The sequence below is a fragment of the Antennarius striatus genome, chromosome 14 (assembly GCF_040054535.1).
Source record: "Antennarius striatus isolate MH-2024 chromosome 14, ASM4005453v1, whole genome shotgun sequence".
Lineage (NCBI taxonomy): Eukaryota > Metazoa > Chordata > Actinopteri > Lophiiformes > Antennariidae > Antennarius > Antennarius striatus.
Genome location: NC_090789.1, coordinates 20,843,400 through 20,862,173, shown reverse-complemented (window position 1 = coordinate 20,862,173; position 18,774 = coordinate 20,843,400). Strand labels below are relative to the sequence as shown.

Genomic DNA, 18,774 nt, shown 5'->3' with positions numbered 1-18,774 from the left:
ATTGTGAAAATCTTTAGGATACTGACCACATTACAGTCTGCTGCTCAGGTAAGAACATACTGTATATCCAAGAGCTCCGCATCAGAAGTGTAGTCTGCAGCATCACACGATCTGTACAGATGTTTATCTATAATGCAGTCTTGAACATGTTGAAACAATGTTCAGTCTACAAGTACCTTGATGGGGATAGATAGATAGATAGATAGATAGATAGATAGATAGATAGATAGATAGATAGATAGATACTTTATTAATCCCGGAGGAAATTGTATATATCCACTGCTCAGGCATTACATAACAAATAATACTGGATAAACACCAGGAGAAAAAGAAACACTGACATCACAGGACATACCGCAAGACATACATTACACTAACAGACACATGCAGCACTAACAGGACTTATATACTAAACTATAACTAAAATATAAACAATATAAAATTAAAATATAAACAGTATAAAATTAAATTACATTAAATCCATTCAACCCCGTGCTGACCTCGACACCTCCCCCCACTCCTCCTGAGAGAGTCATTGTACCCCCTGATGGTACGAAGGAGGACCTCAGCCTCTCTGTGGAGGCGCTGTGTGACAGCAGTCTGTCGCTGAAGGTGCTTCTCTGCTGGGAGAAGGTGGTGTGCAGGGGGGGGGCTGGTGTTGTTCATGATAGCCTTAACTTTAGACATGGTCCTGCTCTCCAGAAGCATCTCCACAGAGTCCAGGCTCAGCCCGACCACTGAGCCCGCTCTGCGGATGAGTCTGTTCAGACGGTCCATATCTCTTTTCCTGGCCCCCCCACCCCAACACACAATGGCGTATGACAGCACCCTGGAGACTACGGACTGATAGAACATGAAAAGGAGCTTAGGACAGATGTTGAAGGAGGCCAGCCTCCTCAGGAAGTACATCCTGCTCTGCCCCTTCTTGTACACACAGTCCCAGTTGAGTGACCAGTCCAGTCTGCTGTCTAGCTGCAGTCCCAGGTACTTATAGTTTCCTACCACCTCCACCTCACTGCCTTTGATGATCACCGGCTGTGGAGAGGGAGGTGCCCACCGGAAATCCAGCACCATCTCCTTGGTCTTGGAGACGTTGAGCTGGAGCTGGTTCTGTTGGCACCACTCCACGAAGTCAGCCACCAATGCCCTGTACCCCCCTCATCACCCTCCCGGATACATGCCACTATCGCGGTGTCATCGGAGTACTTCTGTATGTGGCATGTATCCGAGTTGTGCTTGAAGTCTGATGTATAGAGGGTGAAGAGAATGGGGGAGAGAACGTTCCCCTGTGGCGCCCCCGTGCTGCTGGTCACCAGAGAAGACAAACAGTCCCCCATGCGGACGTGCTGGGGTCTGTCCGTTAGTTAGTCCGTAATCCAGCTCACGAGGTAGGGGTCCACAGCCATGGAGGTCAGTTTATCCTGCAGGAGCCGGGGGTGGGTGGTGTTGAAGGCACTTGAAAATTCAAAGAAGAGCACTCTGACGGCACAGCCCCCGGCGTCCAGGTAGGAGAGCACACAGTGGAGGAAGTACAAGACAGCGTCGTCAACCCCAACCTTGGCCTGATAGGCGAACTGGAGAGGGTCCATAGCACCCTGCACCTGTGGATGCATGAGCTCCAGGACCAGTCGCTCTAGGGTCTTCATTACGTGGGAGGTAAGAGCGACTGGTTGGTGGTTGTTGAGCTCAGTAGGGTGTCCTTTCTTGGGTACAGGGACGCTGCAGGAGGTCTTCCATAGTGACGGGACCCTCCCCAGCCGCAGACTGAGGTTGAACAATTGTTGCAGGGGGTCCCCTAGTTCCGAAGCACAGGCTCGGAGGAGTCTTGGTGAGACCTTATCTGGTCCAGCCGCCTTATAGGGACGGAGCCTCCTCAGCGTTGTCGTCACCAGGTCTGCAGTGATGACAGTCTCCGTCGTGGTGGGAGCAGGAGGTTGTGGCGAGGTTGGAAGTCCAGTGGTTGAGGTGGGGCCGTTGAGATTTGCAGTTCTTGGAGTGGGCTCGGGAGAAGGGGCAGGGGTGGAAGGAGAGGAAGCACAGGAGGAGGGAGCATAAGTGGAGCAGTTTGCAGGACCGGAAGAGGCCTGGGACAAGGAGCCGGGAGTGGTGGGGGAGCTCCTACACCTCCTTGGCCTCCTTCAGGCAGAGTCTCACTTCCTGCTGGGCCTTCCTCATCTCCTCCTCGTTCTTGCTCCTGAACGCCCGCTTCTTCCTGTTCAGGACAGCCTTGACTTCCTTTGTTACCCTGGGTTTGTTGTTGGGGTAACACCTGACTGTCCTGACAGGGGCCACGGTGTCCACACAGGAGTTCATGTAGTCTGTAAAACACTGAGCTCCCCCCTCAATGTCCTCCCCATGTGAGCCCACAATAACATCCCAGTCGGTGGTCTGGAAGCAGTCCCTCAGCATCTCCTCTGCTTCCGGGGTCCACCTCCTGACCTGCCGTGTGGTTGCTGGCAGCCGTTTCACCAGCGGGATGTAGGTGGGCTGTAGGTGCACTAGGTTATGGTCTGATTTACCTAGTGGAGGGAGGGGTGTGGCGGTGTATGCCTCCTTAGCATTAGTGTAGAACAGATCGATGGTTCTGTTCTTCCGTGTGGGACAGTCTACACACTGGACCATTGTGGGGAGAGATGAGTCCAAGGTGGCGTGGTTAAAGTCACCGGTGATAATGACGAGCGCCTCCAGGTGCCGGGTCCGAAGAGCAGAGGTGGTCCCACAGATGGTTTCTCGTGCCGTCTCAGGGTCCGCCCGTGGAGGGATGTAGACAGCAAGGACAATAACGTGTGAGAATTCACGCGCCAGGTAGTAGGGTCTGATGCTAACAGCTGTTAGCTCCAGATTGCGGTTACACAGTGTTGATTTCACCGTCACATGTCCCAGATGGCACCATCTATCGTTGGTATAGATGATTAATCCACCTCCTTTCTTCTTACCGGAGGTGTTCGTGTCCCGGTCCGCTCGTACAGAGGAGAAGCCGGAAAGGCCGACGTTAGCGTCTGGCACATCGCCAGTTAGCCACGTCTCTGAGAACACAAACAAGCTGGTGTCCCGGTAGCGCTGTTCAGTCCTGCACAGCGCCGTCAGTTCGTCCAACTTGTTCGGTAGCGAGTTCACGTTCCCCATTATGACGGAGGGGACGGAGGGCTTGACTCTCCTCCGGTTAGCGGCTCTAGCTGTTAGTCTAGTCATTTCAACGCCACCCGCTCGGCATCCGCGATATCGCCATCGGAGCTCAGTGGGGATGAGATTGCGTGTTGCTGGGTCTCCTTTGACCCTCATGGACATCAATTCCTCCCTGGAGTACACCAGCATATTACTGTACATTATCTAAATTTACGTAAAAAACAGAACAAAACACAGAGACATGGAAAAAAACGCAAAATTATGCATAACAAACTCGCTCTGAGCAAAGGAAACTGGAGCCTGCTCCCGCATGCGCAGATGAATGTGTGGTACCATCTGTGCAGCCAATTACATTGGGAAATCCTAAAAGAAATTGAAGTTAATAATCCAATTTTGAGGTTGGAGCACAATGTCTTAAGACAATATCATTTGACATTCATTCATCAGATTTCTACATTATTCACCTGCAATCCTGTGGAACTCCTCCGTATTCTGTCGGGTTTATCTCCAGGGAAATAGAAAAAGTGGGGTAAAAGTTTCAAGGCAAGGCGCACTGAGCATCTCTCACATTGTATAGCAAAACTACCGTTCGCAAATATACAATAAAAAAATAACCGGACCACTACCCACACACAGCGCTGCTGCAGATGAGAAGATGGATCAGGTCGTGGATGTGTGTGATGGATAGACGTGAATAAATCGTTACCGATCATAAAGACAACTGGACATCTGAACGCGATACAAAAAAATTAAAATCTCTGTGGATTAATGTGGAAACTCCATCAAGGGGCTCCTCGTCAAACAGACATGCCATGTTCACCTCTGAAATATGGAGTTATGTATAGAAACCTTACTTCGGTCAGACTCTCCGCCCGACAGAACCAGGAAATGAAGCCGCCCGAGTGGCAGTGAAAGGGGGCGGAGTCAGAGGAAACCCTGGGTTTGTGGAATGAAACCTGCTCCCGACCAGGTTATGTTCAGAGTCTGTTACTGCAGTAACAAACCCAGAGGTTCACTTTACCTTGCGTCATGGAACAGGTCAGGGTTACTGCTTTAACCCTGGGTTAAGTTACCTCCCTTTGTGAAAATGAAAGTCCTGGTTTTCCCTGATTTCACGGTGAACTCACCCTGGTTTTCCACTAAACCGGCTTTGTGAACGGCCCCATGTCACGAAGCAGGGGTAACGACCCCCAAGTACAACCTGTGGTTCTGGGTTGCTTTACCTTGAACTTGGAAACCCAGGGTTTTCGGTTTCACAAGCCCTTCCCAGGGTTAGTTTTTGTAACCCAGGGTAAGTTGACCCGCAGTTTAACAGGCGCAACGCCACTTTAAAAAGCCATCATCAATGGAGCCCAGATTCGACGAGTCACCATGACAACGGACGAGACGCGCTCCGCGTGACTTTACGCAGTTGAAGTACAGATTGTAATCTACGTGTATGAAGACTTAGAGGACATGTAATGAAAAGAGGAACAGCGTTGCAGCTGTAAAGAAGAGAAAGATGACTTGAAACTGCTGCTCAGGTCGATGCGTACGTCTAAACGTAGTCCGTGGGACTCACGGTAAAATTATGGAGGTAAACGGCTTGAATAATAGTTTATTAAATTATTTTATCAGATGTAATCTAGCGGGGGAGAAGCGCACATGTCAACAGCTGAGAACGCAGTTTAAAAACATCTTTCACACAGGTCAGACTTCTGCATCATCTCGTTAGGGATCCTCCTCTTCCTCATTATAACATAATGACATTATACAGTAAATAATAAGTGGACTTTCAGCTTTTCAGTTGTTTTATGGCCAACAGAATGCTCCTGTCACACACATACATGTGCTCTCGTCTATAGGCATTCCATGTTTAATTCTCTGTGTCTTTTAGTCAAATTATACATAATTGATAAAAAGAAAAAGAAATTAACAGGAAATTGAAGAAAAGAAAGGTGGTCAAATATTTTCTGTTACTGATTGTTCCTATTTCTTAACATTCTGGTGCGATACAGAGTGACATTTAGCCTCCACTGAAGGATCAACACTTTCTCATCTTTTTTTAACAGAGCAAGCAGGACAGTCCTTCACATCCAATGTACAGATAGACGCTCAGTGAACACCAGCGGTTCTTTCTGTGGCATTCATATGCAACTGTATGTTCTGATGTCCTCCTCATGTATTTCCAGCTATTTGTTAAAGTTTATCAAATTCACTTTCTATGAAATACAGACAACAGATAAAAAAATGGTTTCTTTGGACCTCCAGATTAGGAGGGCAGATTTGAACATACAAATAGTGGAGCACAAGTTAGAGGTGGGTGTTGTTCACAAGTGAATCATGTTGAATATTAGAATGTTCACCACTGAAATGATCTAAGAAATGATTTTGTATTTGTAAGTAATAAAGATGACCAAATGAAATGTATATTGTATGTTTTTATTGCCCGCTGTGGTGATGGTGAGTTACACAGACTCTGAAATGATTCTGGCAGATGGAGTCACTGCTCTACCACCCTGGATAGCTGGCAGGTGGACGGGGTCATTATCGGGGTGTTCAGTTTGTGGGGTAGGGTGTTGTTCTCATCTAATAGTAGCAATACTACTATGAAGACCAGAAGTGCATCACAGGTCCTCTCAGGAACCATCCTGAGGTGTCATGGACACTGGAAACGGCCTTTCAGCAGAACTATGATCATCTCCACCTGGGCTCTCGTCCTGCGGTGAACCCATGTGAAGTTCTATTGGGGACCTGGGTTAGTAAGGGGTCAGCAGCCTCGGTTGGCATGGGTAACCCCTGTCCCCCAGAAAACAACCGTCAGACTCCTGTGATGGAAAGTAGATTAATTAGAGTGGATTAAACGATGGAGACAAGTGAATTATTGTGCTAATCTTTAGTTACTGCATTAGTCTGTTGCTCAGGTGAGACTTATCATACACCTGTGAGTCAGGAACCGATCAGGACCGCTCCGTCTCCACATCAGTATGCTATGCTTGCTCTGGAGGGTTGTGTTGGGTGTCTGTCTGTTAAAGCTCTTTGAAATGTCTGATGAAGTGATTAGGCGCTATTTAAATAAAGGTGGAAAATGTAGTTTGCAGCATCACATATGATCCGGACAGATGTTAGTTTATCTATGATGCAGTCTTTAACGTATAGAAACAGTAGTCAATGTACTTGTACCTGCATATATTTTCTGTGAATGGACATCCTCTTCACATCATCACCTTCATTATGTGAGGGAGCCTTGATGGGAATGTGGGTACCATCTATGGCAGCGGATTACATTGGGACATCTGAAAAGACATTAATGTTACTAACATTGGAGCACAATATCATTAAGAGAACATACTTTCAAATGAATTGATCAGATTTCTACATCATTCACCTGCAGTCCTGTGGACCTCCTCCTTGATTATTCTGACAGTTTTCTCTCCAGGGAAATAGAAAAACTGGGGTCAAAGTTTAAAGGCGAGGCGCACTGAGCATCTCCCACATTATATAGGAAAATTACCGTTTGCAAATAAAAAATGAAAAACTGAACGGAGCGCTACACGCAGCGGTGTGTGTGTGTGTCTGTGTGTGTGTGTGTGTGTGTGTGTGTGTGTGTATGTGTGTGTGTGTACCGATCAGTATGATCGGTACCGATCATACAGAGAACTGTCTGGATATGACTGGACGTCTGAACATGATACAAAAATATTTAATTCTCTGTGAATTAATGTGGAAACTCCATGAAGGAGCTCCATGCCAAACGAACATGCTATGTTCGCCTCTAAAACACTTCTAAAACACCTCTAAAATACGGAGTTATTTATTAAACCTTACTTCGGTCAGACTCTCCGTCTGACAGAACCAGGAAATGAAGCCGTGCGAGCGGCGGTGAAAGGGGGCGGAGTCAAAAGAAACCCTGGGTTTGTGGAATAAAACCTGCTCCCGACCATGTTATGTTCAGAGAGTCTGTTACTGCGGTAACAAACCCAGAGGTTCAGTTTACCTCGCTACGTGAAACAGGCCAGGGTTACAGCTCTAACTCTGGGTTAAGTTACCACCCTTTTTGAAACCGAAAACCCTGGTTTTCCTTGATTTCAGGGTTAATTTACCCAGAGTTTCCAGTGAACCTGTTTCGTGAGGCTAGCTTCCGAGTCTGTTACTACGGTAACAAACCTAGAGGTTTACTTTACCTAGTAGGTTAGGTCTACTCCTCTGACTCTGGATGAATTTACCTTCCTTTGTGAAACCGAAAGCCCTGGTATTCCCTGATTTCAGGGTTAACTTACCCAGGTTTTCCACTAAACCGGCTTTGTGAAACGGGCCCACAAACAACACTAACACTAACAACACCAGCACTAACAACACTAACACTAACAACACCAGCACTAACAACACTAACACTAACAACACCAGCACTAACAACACTAGCACTAACACCAGCACTAACAACACTAACACTAACAACACCAGCACTAACAACACTAGCACTAACAACACCAGCACTAACAACACTAACACTAACAACACCAGCACTAACAACACTAACACTAACAACACCAGCACTAACAACACTAGCACTAACAACACCAGCACTAACAACACTAGCACTAACAACACCAGCACTAACAACACTAGCACTAACAACACCAGCACTAACAACACTAACACTAACAACACCAGCACTAACAACACTAACACTAACAACACCAGCACTAACAACACTAACACTAACAACACCAGCACTAACAACACTAGCACTAACAACACCAGCACTAACAACACTAACACTAACAACACCATCACTAACAACACTAACACTAACAACACCAGCACTAACAACACTAACACTAACAACACCATCACTAACAACACTAGCACTAACAACACCAGCACTAACAACACTAACACTAACAACACCAGCACTAACAACACTAACACTAACAACACCAACACTAACAACACTAACACTAACAACACCAGCACTAACAACACTAGCACTAACAACACCAGCACTAACAACACTAACACTAACAACACCAGCACTAACAACACTAACACTAACAACACCAGCACTAACAACACTAACACTAACAACACCAGCACTAACAACACTAACACTAACAACACCAGCACTAACAACACTAACACTAACAACACCAGCACTAACAACACTAACAGTAACACCACCAGCACTAACAACACTAACACTAACAACACCAGCACTAACAACACTAACACTAACAACACCAGCACTAACAACACTAACACTAACAACACCAGCACTAACAACAGGATGAACACTAACGATCAGAAAGGGAAGTGACGGCTAAGCAGTTTACGTAGGGTGGAGGGTGGAGACTGATTGGGCGATGGGCTTCAGGTGATTGAGGAGACACAGGGGAATTTGATGACTTTCATTGAGTTTAATGAGGAGAAGGATCTGAAATGCAGGAAGACACAAAGACTAGACAATAAACTCAGGTGTAAGCAGTTGTCATCAGAATTTCATGTTTGTCATGCCTTGAGTGATACTCTCTCCGTGAGCTCACTCACAAAACATGCCAACAAGTCTATTCATTTAAGTCTTGAAGAACAGGTGGACATGCCATAAATGTCAGCAAAATGTGGATTTAGATCATGTCCAGCAATCATTTGCTCAGTTATATGAAGCTTTAAGTCTCTTTATCTCATTAAGTGTCATGCGGAAAAGAGCTTTTAAAACCAACACCTTTCACTTTCCCAGAGTTGCACGTATACGTTATGACTTCAAGTGGTGAATAAGCCCTGCTAACTTGTGTTAGCCTGCCCCACTTAGTCATCACTCACACGCCTCAGCATGTCAGTACGTTCAAAGGCCTGTCGGTCACACTGGTAGTAGTGGTTGAGTTCAACCCTCACCTCTGTTCTTGTTGCCTGGGAAGGTTTCCGTCACGGAGACTCTATCCCAAACTCTGCAGTTTCTCCTGTTGGCACTGACCATGTCTGACACCAAGGTGAAGTGGATTTGAACAGTCTCCCCATTAAGAGCAAAGTGTGGATTCAAACAGAACAGATTTATGATAAGCACAAAACAACAAAAGGTGGTTTATTTATTCGCCTTCTGCCTTAATAGTTCTTGAGTTTTCCACAGTATGGACACACTTCTGGTTAGTTTCTTACATGAGGTTTCCAGTTTAGCATGTCATCTATGTTCACCCCCAGCATTTTGTCTTCAGCAACCCACTCAATATTAACCTCATTCACCTTGATATTAATGTTGTGTTTGCAGATTTTTTTACAAAATAACATATATTTAGTTTTTGTTACATTTAGCAGTAACTTGTTTAGGGTTAGGGTTTGAGGAATTTTATCTGGACATTTTCAAAGTGCCGATAGAATTTATTGCACCATTCATATCAGCTCAGCTCATTGTCAGTTTAAAACATTTTGACCCAAACACAACTCGAGGTGAAGTGACCTTGAGAAAACTGTAAATTGTCTGGTTCTAGCAATCTTTGGGGTTGTCTTTTTTATGCAGATGAATACTCATGCTTGAAAGCATTTATACTTATCAATCAATCAATCAACCTTTATTTATTTATTAATACAATTTCCTCCGGGATTAATAAAGTATCTATCTATCTATCTATCTATCTATCTATCTATCTATCTATCTATCTATCTATCTATCTATCTATCTATCCATCTATCTATTTGTATAGTGTTTAATCACATCAGCAGATGTTTCAAAGCGCTTTAACAGACAAACCCAACAGGAGCCTTACATTAACGTGATATGATATTACTATGACAGAGTGGCTTCATTGTGGTTTGTGGATGTTTTGCTTGGTGTCGATATTTTTGCATTGGTTTTTATCAAAATGTGAATATATTTAAATAAAAGGCATCCCCTTTGTGTTTCCAGCATCAAGTTACTGGCAGTGCAGGACCTGCTGGAGCCAGAGGCTCTTGATAAGGTAACGTGGATCCGTCACCTCAGTGGTCTCCGTCTAGAACCCCTACGTTCAGCTGACCAATGCGTTCAGCTGCAGGACCGTGAATGAAGCGGCTCGCTGCTCGTGGCACCAGGAAATGACTCGTTTGTTTCCATTCATTTACTGTGAAGCTGCTCATTCCTGCCATCACTGCAAGTTTGTGTGCGAGTCCTCATCTCTTGATTGTAATTGTCTGCAATTTCTAGATCCATATTTTAAACTCCATTAGGACTGCCCAGTGCTTTCACTGCTATAAATACAGCAGGTGTTGCTGGGGGGGTGAAGGATTGTTCAACCACATTACTGATCAAGAGAAGTCAGACTATTTGAATAAAGAACTGTCAAAATGTGTTTCTTAAAGTTTTAATGACAAAAAGACATTCTTTTCCAGTGATGGATAATTCCATAGATAACTTGCCAAGATGCCGTTATGGGGTTTGTTTTTTTAAATCAAATTCTCTTCAGTCTGAGCGTCAAGCTTCTCATTTTTGGACCTCATCATGCCAGTTTTGCCAGTTTTTAATTCCATACTGCTCATTGATTCTGCTGCCCCATTGTGGGCCGTTACCTACCCCTACCACGACAACACGTTGTATCCATAAAGCGCTCAGAGTCGTCTGCCAGTACTTTGTATTCCTGGTCAGTCTATATCGTGTTCGTTGCAATTACACTTTATTCTGCTACAACAATGAAAATTAAAACAATAGTTTTGCCATAAACATTCCCTGGATTTCTTTACCTATCATGGTCTGGATTGGAGTGTATTATCAATTTTTTACAGCCCTTACCCTTATGAAAAACAATAAAAAATGACCTTTAACCCTGGCTCGTAAAGCCCATAATGTGACACGTTTGTCTTGTCATGTCACTACAGAATGAATACAACAGTAGAATGAGTTTTTTAAATGTTATGCTGGGCATCATGGAGTCTTTGTTGGACTCCACCCGGGCCTTTCTGTGTGGAGTTTGTATCTCCTCAGGTGTGTGTGGAACTTGTATCTCCTCAGGTGTGTGTGGAGTTTGTATCTCCTCAGGTGTGTGTGGAGTTTGTATCTCCTCAGGTGTGTGTGGAGTTTGTATCTCCTCAGGTATGTGTGGGTTCTCTCCGGGTTCTCTGGCCTCCTCCCACCACCACAAACATGCAGTGAGGTGAAGTGGTTTAGGTATTATTGTGACTGAGTAGATGTCTGTCTTCTACGATGAACTGGCGATTTGCCCAGGATGTACCCTGCCTCTAGTCCATAGTCAACTGGCTTAGGCTCCAGTATAAGCCATGACCCAGGTGAAAATGAGATGGTAATGATCTTCTCATGTTCTCTACCTGCTGTAGGTCATAAAGTCTCTGTGTGAATGTGATGTCAGTTTTCTGTCTTTTTCATTTAGTCTTTCTATTAATTAATTCTGAGGAAATCGATGACACTTGCAGGACTAACATAGAAGTACTTAGATAAATGAAGTGACACTGATACCTAAGTGCTGACAACTTTGCCTTTCTCATTTGTTGTAGTTTTGTGTGGAGTTAAACAAAGGAATGCTGGCCAGTGTACGGAAACATAAATGGCCCCGTGGACTGTGGAAAAGTGTTGTGCAAGAAAAACCCACTGGGCTTCCCAACAAGGTGAGGCATCTTGAATACCATTGGTATTTTTAACTGGTATTTTATAGTAACGATATCGTTATATAGATGGATAGCTAGCTAGATAGATAGATAGATAGATAGATAGATAGATAGATAGATAGATAGATAGATAGATAGATAGATAGATAGATAGATACTTTATTAATCCCGGAGGAAATTGCATATATCCACTGCTCAGGCATTACATAACAAATAATACTGGATAAACACCAGGAGAAAAACAAACACTGACATCACAGGACATACCACAAGACATACATTACACTAACAGACAGGCACATGCAGCACTAACAGGACTTATATACTAAACTATAACTAAAATATAAACACTATAAAATTAAAAAATAAACAGTATAAAATTAAAATATAAACAGTATAAATTAAATTAAATCCATTTAACCCCGTGCTGACCTCCCCCCCGCTCCTCCTGAGAGAGTCATTGTACCCCCTGATGGCACGGGGCACGAAGGAGGACCTCAGCCTCTCTGTGGAGGCGCTGTGTGACAGCAGTCTGTCGCTGAAGGTGCTCCTCTGCTGGGAGAAGGTGGTATGTAGGGGGGGGGCTGGTGTTGTTCATGATGGCCTTAATTTTAGACATGGTCCTGCTCCCCAGAACTGTCTCCACAGAGTCCAGGCTCAGCCCGACCACTGAGCCCGCTCTGCGGATGAGTCTGTTCAGACGGTCCATATCTCTTTTCCTGGCCCCCCCACCCCAACACACAATGGTGTATGACAGCACACTGGAGACTACGGACTGATAGAACATGAGAAGGAGCTTATGTAGCGCCCCTCTAGAGTGGTTTTTCTATTAGCGAGAAGTGGCTAACCTGTGTTCTTTATTTAATATGGTTTCTATAGTATATTAGTTAGGCTTATCTTAATTTTACTCTTAATTTTAACTTCAACTTATTTATGTAATTTAAACTTAAATTGATACCTCGATCAATAAACACAACTGTTGTATGAAAATAAAAATATTTACTTAAGGTAGAAAATCATATACTCCAATATCATAAACAACCAAAATTCACAGTTCAATAGTCAATATACAGTATAAACACATTAACAAAATAAGGCCCCAATATAATAAAACAAAACAGCATTAAAGGCAGTTCAAGTTCAACTTAAATAATGCAACCGTTGCAGGTCCGAACGTCGCTTGTATGCAGTGTAGCCTCAAACAAATGGTTGCTTCACCTTTCAGATAAAATAAAAAGAGAAAGAGGTACCTTCCTTTAGTGTTGGGTTTCTCAGAGGCACAGGGTCCCAGACAGAAGCAGACGGAACGATGGTGGCCGATGTAAGGGAAACAATGGTGGCAGGTGTGGTGAAGGCGATGGTGGCAGGTGTGGTCCTTCCACACAGACTTTGCTCCTCAAGGTTGTTAGTTGCTAGCTTCCTCACAAAGTCTGTGTGTCCGCATCTGTTGCTGAGCTAGCAACTACGTTCACTGGTTTCAGTTTCGGCGTAAAATAATCCACTCACGCTAATAAAACTATTGTCGGAACCTCCAGGCTTTTCCCTTCAGGGGTCGCCACAGCGAATCAATTTCCTCCATCTAACCCTGTCCTTTGAATCCTCTTCTCTCACACCAACTACCTTCATGTCCTCTTTCACTACATCCATAAACCTCCTCTTTGGTCTTCCTCTAGGCCTCCTGCCTGGCAGTTCAGAACTCAGCATCCTTCTACCAATATATTCACTATCTCTCCTCTGGACATGTCCAAACCATCTCAGTCTGGCCTCTCTGGCTTTATCTCCAGAACCTCTAACATGTGCTGTCCCTCTGATGGACTCATTCCTGATCCTATCCATCCTGGTCACTCCCAGAGAGAACCTCAGCATCTTCATCTCTGCTACCTCCAGCTCTGTCTCCTGTCTTTTCCTCAGTGACACTGTCTCTAGACCAAACAACATCGCTGGTCTCACCACAGTTTTGTACACCTTTCCTTTCATTTTAGCTGAAACTCTTCTATCACACATCACACCTGACACTTTCCTCCACCCGTTCCATCCTGCCTGGACACGCTTCTTCACCTCTTTTCCACACTCTCCATTGCTCTGGACTGTTGACCCTAAGTACTTCAAATCCTCCACCTTCTTGATCTCTTCTCCCTGTAGCCTCACTCTTCCACGTGGGTCCCTCTCATTCACACACATGTACTCTGTCTTACTGCGGCTAACCTTCATTCCTCTCCTTTCCAGGACAAACCTCCACCTCTCTAGCTTCTCCTCCACCTGTTCCCTGCTCTCACTGCAGATCACAATGTCATCTGCAAACATCATAGTCCATGGAGATTCCTGTCTAACCCCGTCTGTCAGCCTGTCCATCACCATAGCAACAAGAAGGGGCTCAGAGCTGATCCCTGATGCAGTCCCACCTCCACCTTGAACTCCTCTGCCACACCTACACACACCTCACCACTGTCTTACAGTCCTCATACATGTCCTGCACCGCTCTAACATACTTCTCTGCCACTCCAGACTTCCTCATACAATACCACAGTTCCTCTCTGGACACCCTGTCATCAGCTTTCTCCAGATCTACAAAAACACAATGCAGCTCCCTCTGGCCTTCTCTGTACTTCTCTATCAACATCCTCAGAGCAAATACTGCATCTGTAGTACTCTGTTTTGTTCAAGTTGTTTCTGTGACAAAGAATGATTCTAGGAAAATAACTTTATTTCTAAAGCATTTTAAAAAAATTAAATTATAAAATGCTGCACACAAAAAGGATTTTAGGGGCTTTGCACCCACATGACTTCTGAGTCAGCTGTTATTGTGTGGTTGTAATGATTATGAGGGGGTTGATCTCAGAAGAATTTAAATATCTGTGTCTCTATTCCACACCAGCCGGTCCCAAATTGCCCGTAGGAGTGTGTGTGTGTGTGTGTGTGTGTGTGTGTGTGTGTGTGTGTGTGTGTGTGTGTGCATGTGTGTGTGTGTGTGTGTGTGTGTACATGGTTGTTCGTCTTGTGTGTGGCTCCGCGGTGCACTGGCGTCTTGCACGGAGTGTCCCCCGCCTTACGCCCTATGCCAGCTGAGTTAGGCTCCAGCTCCCCGTGACCCGCTACGGCGGATGAAACGGCAGAAGATGAATGAATGAATGAATGAATGAATGAATGTATTCCACACCAGCATGTCAGAACTGAAGAAGTCTGTTAAAGAATTAGAAGTGAAATTTCTTCAAATACAAAATAAAACTTCGATTGCTTTAGATGCAACGTTCAAGAATTGCTATGACCTGGATTAATGAGCGTCCATACCATCACACAACTCAATGCAGACTCAATCATGTTAGAATGTAAAAGACAGTTTTCATGACAAAGATGTAAGAGTACCTTCAGGTCAGCCGTCGGTTCAGGCCGTACTGGAATGTGAAAATCTGTTTTTAAAAATGTGACCTATGTGCCATGATCCTCTTTTCCCACAGGACCTAAAATATTCTGGCTATCTGTGGGACAGTTCATCTGGGATTGAGTTTAGGGATGCTGTTGTTCTTGACTCTCCTGTCGTCAATGGGAATAACACCAACCATGGACTCTATCTCGCCCACTTTCTGGTGAGTAATTCTCCAAACCAGAATGTGTATTCACAACATGTGGAAAATATTTTGTCATTTATCTGCTAATTGGATGATAGTCAGTTTTAATACCTGCACTAAAAGTCTAACCCTAACCCTAACAAGACATTATTTGAAGCGCTGTGACTTTGATTAATCATTATAGATTACGGACAGGACCTCTATTGCTAAAAAATCAGAAGCATAAGCAACAAAACTTTTTCTCTGAAAAACATTTGCTGGAACAGGATCTGTTTTTTGAGACTTCATTTTCAACAGATATAAAGACTTTAATTTCTTGCACTCAACCATTGAAATAAATCATTGAAAATTCATGAAAACGTTCCAAGGACAATGGCCAGTTAAAACCAAATGAAGAAGAGTTCGGTTTTAATCGGAATATATTGTTCTTCTAAAAAATGGCCTGTGAAAAAGTTCTTTGCTGTTATCGTACTAAAGAGGGGAAGTTTTTCTGTCTCTACTATTGTATTGTAATAATCTTGGTTAGGGCCTTCCCTGGTTTTCTTGTTGTTTGCTTATAAGCCAGGGTATTTTTTCTGCAACAGGTCAAGAAAAGGTAGACAGTCTGGTTAGGGATGTTTCCGATTGGCTGACTCTGGTGTTTTTTATATGTCTGTGTTATTTTCATTAGCCAGGAAGGCTCACCAAAGGAATGTGCGGGCTCACGGAAATGAAGACACTAAAATAAAGAATTCAGAGAATAAAGAAAGAGAGAAGCCATAAACTATAACTATACTAATGACAGAAATGGACCGACCTATGGAAATTAAACCCAACTTATAATAATCTGTCTGATATTAGGCATTTTTGAACAAGAGGAACATTTTTATAGTTGAAGAAACTCCCTTTTTCTTGTATCCACACTTCAACACCTTCTCAGATGTGATTTCATTAGATGACTCTATAAATACTGTCCTACCACCAGAGAAACCATGATGTTCGTCACCAATGGGAGAAGACTAACTCACACATTAGCCACATCACTGACCTACATTTGTAAAAACCTAAATATGTAAATATATAAATTGTGATATTATAGCTTTACGTTTGTTGTTACTGTCTGACACATGTTATAACAGCCTGCTAGTGGAATCAGTTCAACCAAAAAGATATTATTGGAAGTTATTTATTGCTTAGACTCCGCTGAATTTTTTGGTCTGACAATGTCTTCAAAAATCAGAAACTACAAATGTTATAACAAAGTTAGATAGAAACCACACACCGCCCCCTAACGTGTTCATGTTACCCCGGAACACGGCTCCACTCATGTCCCTGAGTTTGGTGTCATTATCAACTGGATTCTGACTGAAATTAAATCTTTGATTTTTTCAGATTGGTTCTTACGACCTTTCAGTGGTGAACGTTCACAAGCAGAACACAGCTGGATTGGGGGAGTCTAACATCAGGAACAACAATACAGATGAAGGCAATAGACACCCCCTCTTCTCCGGCATTCAGGAAACACTCAAAGGTTGGTCTCTGGTTTCACCCAACAGACCCGGTTCCCCTACATAGACCAGCTTTAGTACTCAACTCAGGCTGGTATTGGTTATTGGATGTTTTCCTTCAGATGATACCACCACATCAGCTTGGCTGGTCAATATAGTGATGTTTAAACCTCTCATCAACTACCAAAGACAGTAACCTGAACTTCCTGTATAAAACAGCAAAACGTTTTTTTTTTAAAGTACAGCCTTTAAATCCAGTTTAAATAAAGATGAAATCACAGTTTTTCTCTGATCGTTCTGTGTTCTGCATTGTTAACCCTTTACCTTCTACCTGCTCAGAGGAGGTGAGACCAAACAGTTGGTACAGGTAGAGCAGACTTGGTACCACAGAGTAGAAACGTAGCTTCAGAGTCTTCTCCACATCACATCATGTGTCATGCCTTGTGGATTGATTCTCATCGTTTGTGCAGGAAAAGAATAATCAATCAACATATTCAAGGATAATGAACAAGTGAACATATCCCACGTATTGAAGTATCCTCGGTCTCTGCATGAAAATGAAGTACGACAATCATCGCCTCCTGAACGCTGATCTGTTTCTTCAGCTGAGAAGGAGTTGGTGGTGCTGGGGGACTTTGGTGGACCCCCTCAGAGTCCAGAGATGGATGTCCTGAGGAAAGAGAAGCTGTGTCCCCTGTTGCCCTCCAGCCAGTTCACCAACATCAGCACACGCTCCCCACAGGGAACACGCTGTCTGGACAACATCTGGCTGAGCCGTTCCCTCAAGAGGATCTATTCTGGTGAGATGAAGTTAACCTCAAATGATTTGGAAAAAGTCAGAGACAAATGCATGTAAAACTTATACAAAGTCAATTTAGAGAAATGATCAAGTCTAAGTAGTTTCATTCACAGTAAAATAAGTCTTGGTTAATTCTGTGACTGCTTGAGAGTCCATGTGAAGTTCTGGGTCATTCAGGATAAGTCAAATCTGAAGTCGTAACCAATTTAAAATCAGGATTAAAATAAGGTCACTCAAGAAAATGACAAGTCAAATCTTGAATCATTCAAAATGAATCTTAAGTAAAAATTCCAAAGTGAGCAGCTGTTTAAGACGAATCCATGTCCAGTGAACTCTGAAGTCTTAAACTAATTAAACTTTATGAACATTTATTTTCGTATTTCTTCCTTCTGTTAACACAGAGAAATTGGACTCGACTGTTGACGTGTGCTTGTTGAAACGCTCACCGTCACCAGTGGCGTCTCTTGTCCGTTGACTGGTGGTCTGCAGACCCTCATTGTGTTTCTGTGACAGGTCACTGCGTGGTCATACGGGAAGGCCTGACCAACCCCTGGATCCCAGACCGCTGGTCCTGGGGGGGTGTGGCGTCAGACCACTGCCCTGTGGTGGCTGAGTTCTATGCGGACATGTCCCCTAAGGTGCTGGGCGGGCCGGGCGTGGCAGTGGGCGTGGCAGTGGTGGACAGAGACGTCACGCCCAAACACGAGCGGTGACACCAACACAGTGGACGGGTGGAAATGATCTGTCCTGAATTTAGCAGCCAATCGTTGAAGCCGAGAATTTTCTGATGAATGTGAGGAAGTTCTGAGATTGACCCGGACATGAAATTAAATGGTAACTTATGAAGCCATAAAATATTCAGACAAATCATTCATAATTTACTTTGAAAACTAATGTGCCAAACATTTTCTATATGTATATGGAATAAAGACATTAATAGAATTTTCAGCGGTGTCTCGGCTCTCATTAACAACCCCCCTCAAAAGAAAAAACACCAGTATATACTCAGTTGAAGGGGTCATAAGAACGAGAGGTGGGGTACATCCTGGATGAGACAGCAGCCCCCACAAAAGACAACCTGTACCCTAATACACTGACGGTGTAACACACACTGATGGTGTAACACACACTGATGGTGTAACACACACTGACGGTGTAACACACACTGACGGTGTAACACACACTGATGGTGTAACACACACTGATGGTGTAACACACACTGACGGTGTAA

The 18,774-nt window shown here is 43.9% G+C and overlaps 1 protein-coding gene across 1 annotated transcript in view; it reads left to right on the top strand.

Annotated features, from left to right (window-relative positions):
• eepd1 (endonuclease/exonuclease/phosphatase family domain containing 1) overlaps positions 1 to 18,485 on the top strand; it is a 30,037-nt gene extending 11,552 nt beyond the window's left edge. The window contains exons 2-7 of the mRNA XM_068333004.1: positions 10,004 to 10,055; positions 11,581 to 11,691; positions 15,147 to 15,275; positions 16,629 to 16,767; positions 17,350 to 17,544; positions 18,057 to 18,485. Coding sequence (XP_068189105.1) covers positions 10,004 to 10,055; positions 11,581 to 11,691; positions 15,147 to 15,275; positions 16,629 to 16,767; positions 17,350 to 17,544; positions 18,057 to 18,256 — 826 coding nt within the window. The 3' untranslated portion in view covers positions 18,257 to 18,485. The remainder of the gene's footprint in view (positions 1 to 10,003; positions 10,056 to 11,580; positions 11,692 to 15,146; positions 15,276 to 16,628; positions 16,768 to 17,349; positions 17,545 to 18,056) is intronic.
• The last annotated feature ends 289 nt before the right edge of the window (positions 18,486 to 18,774 follow it).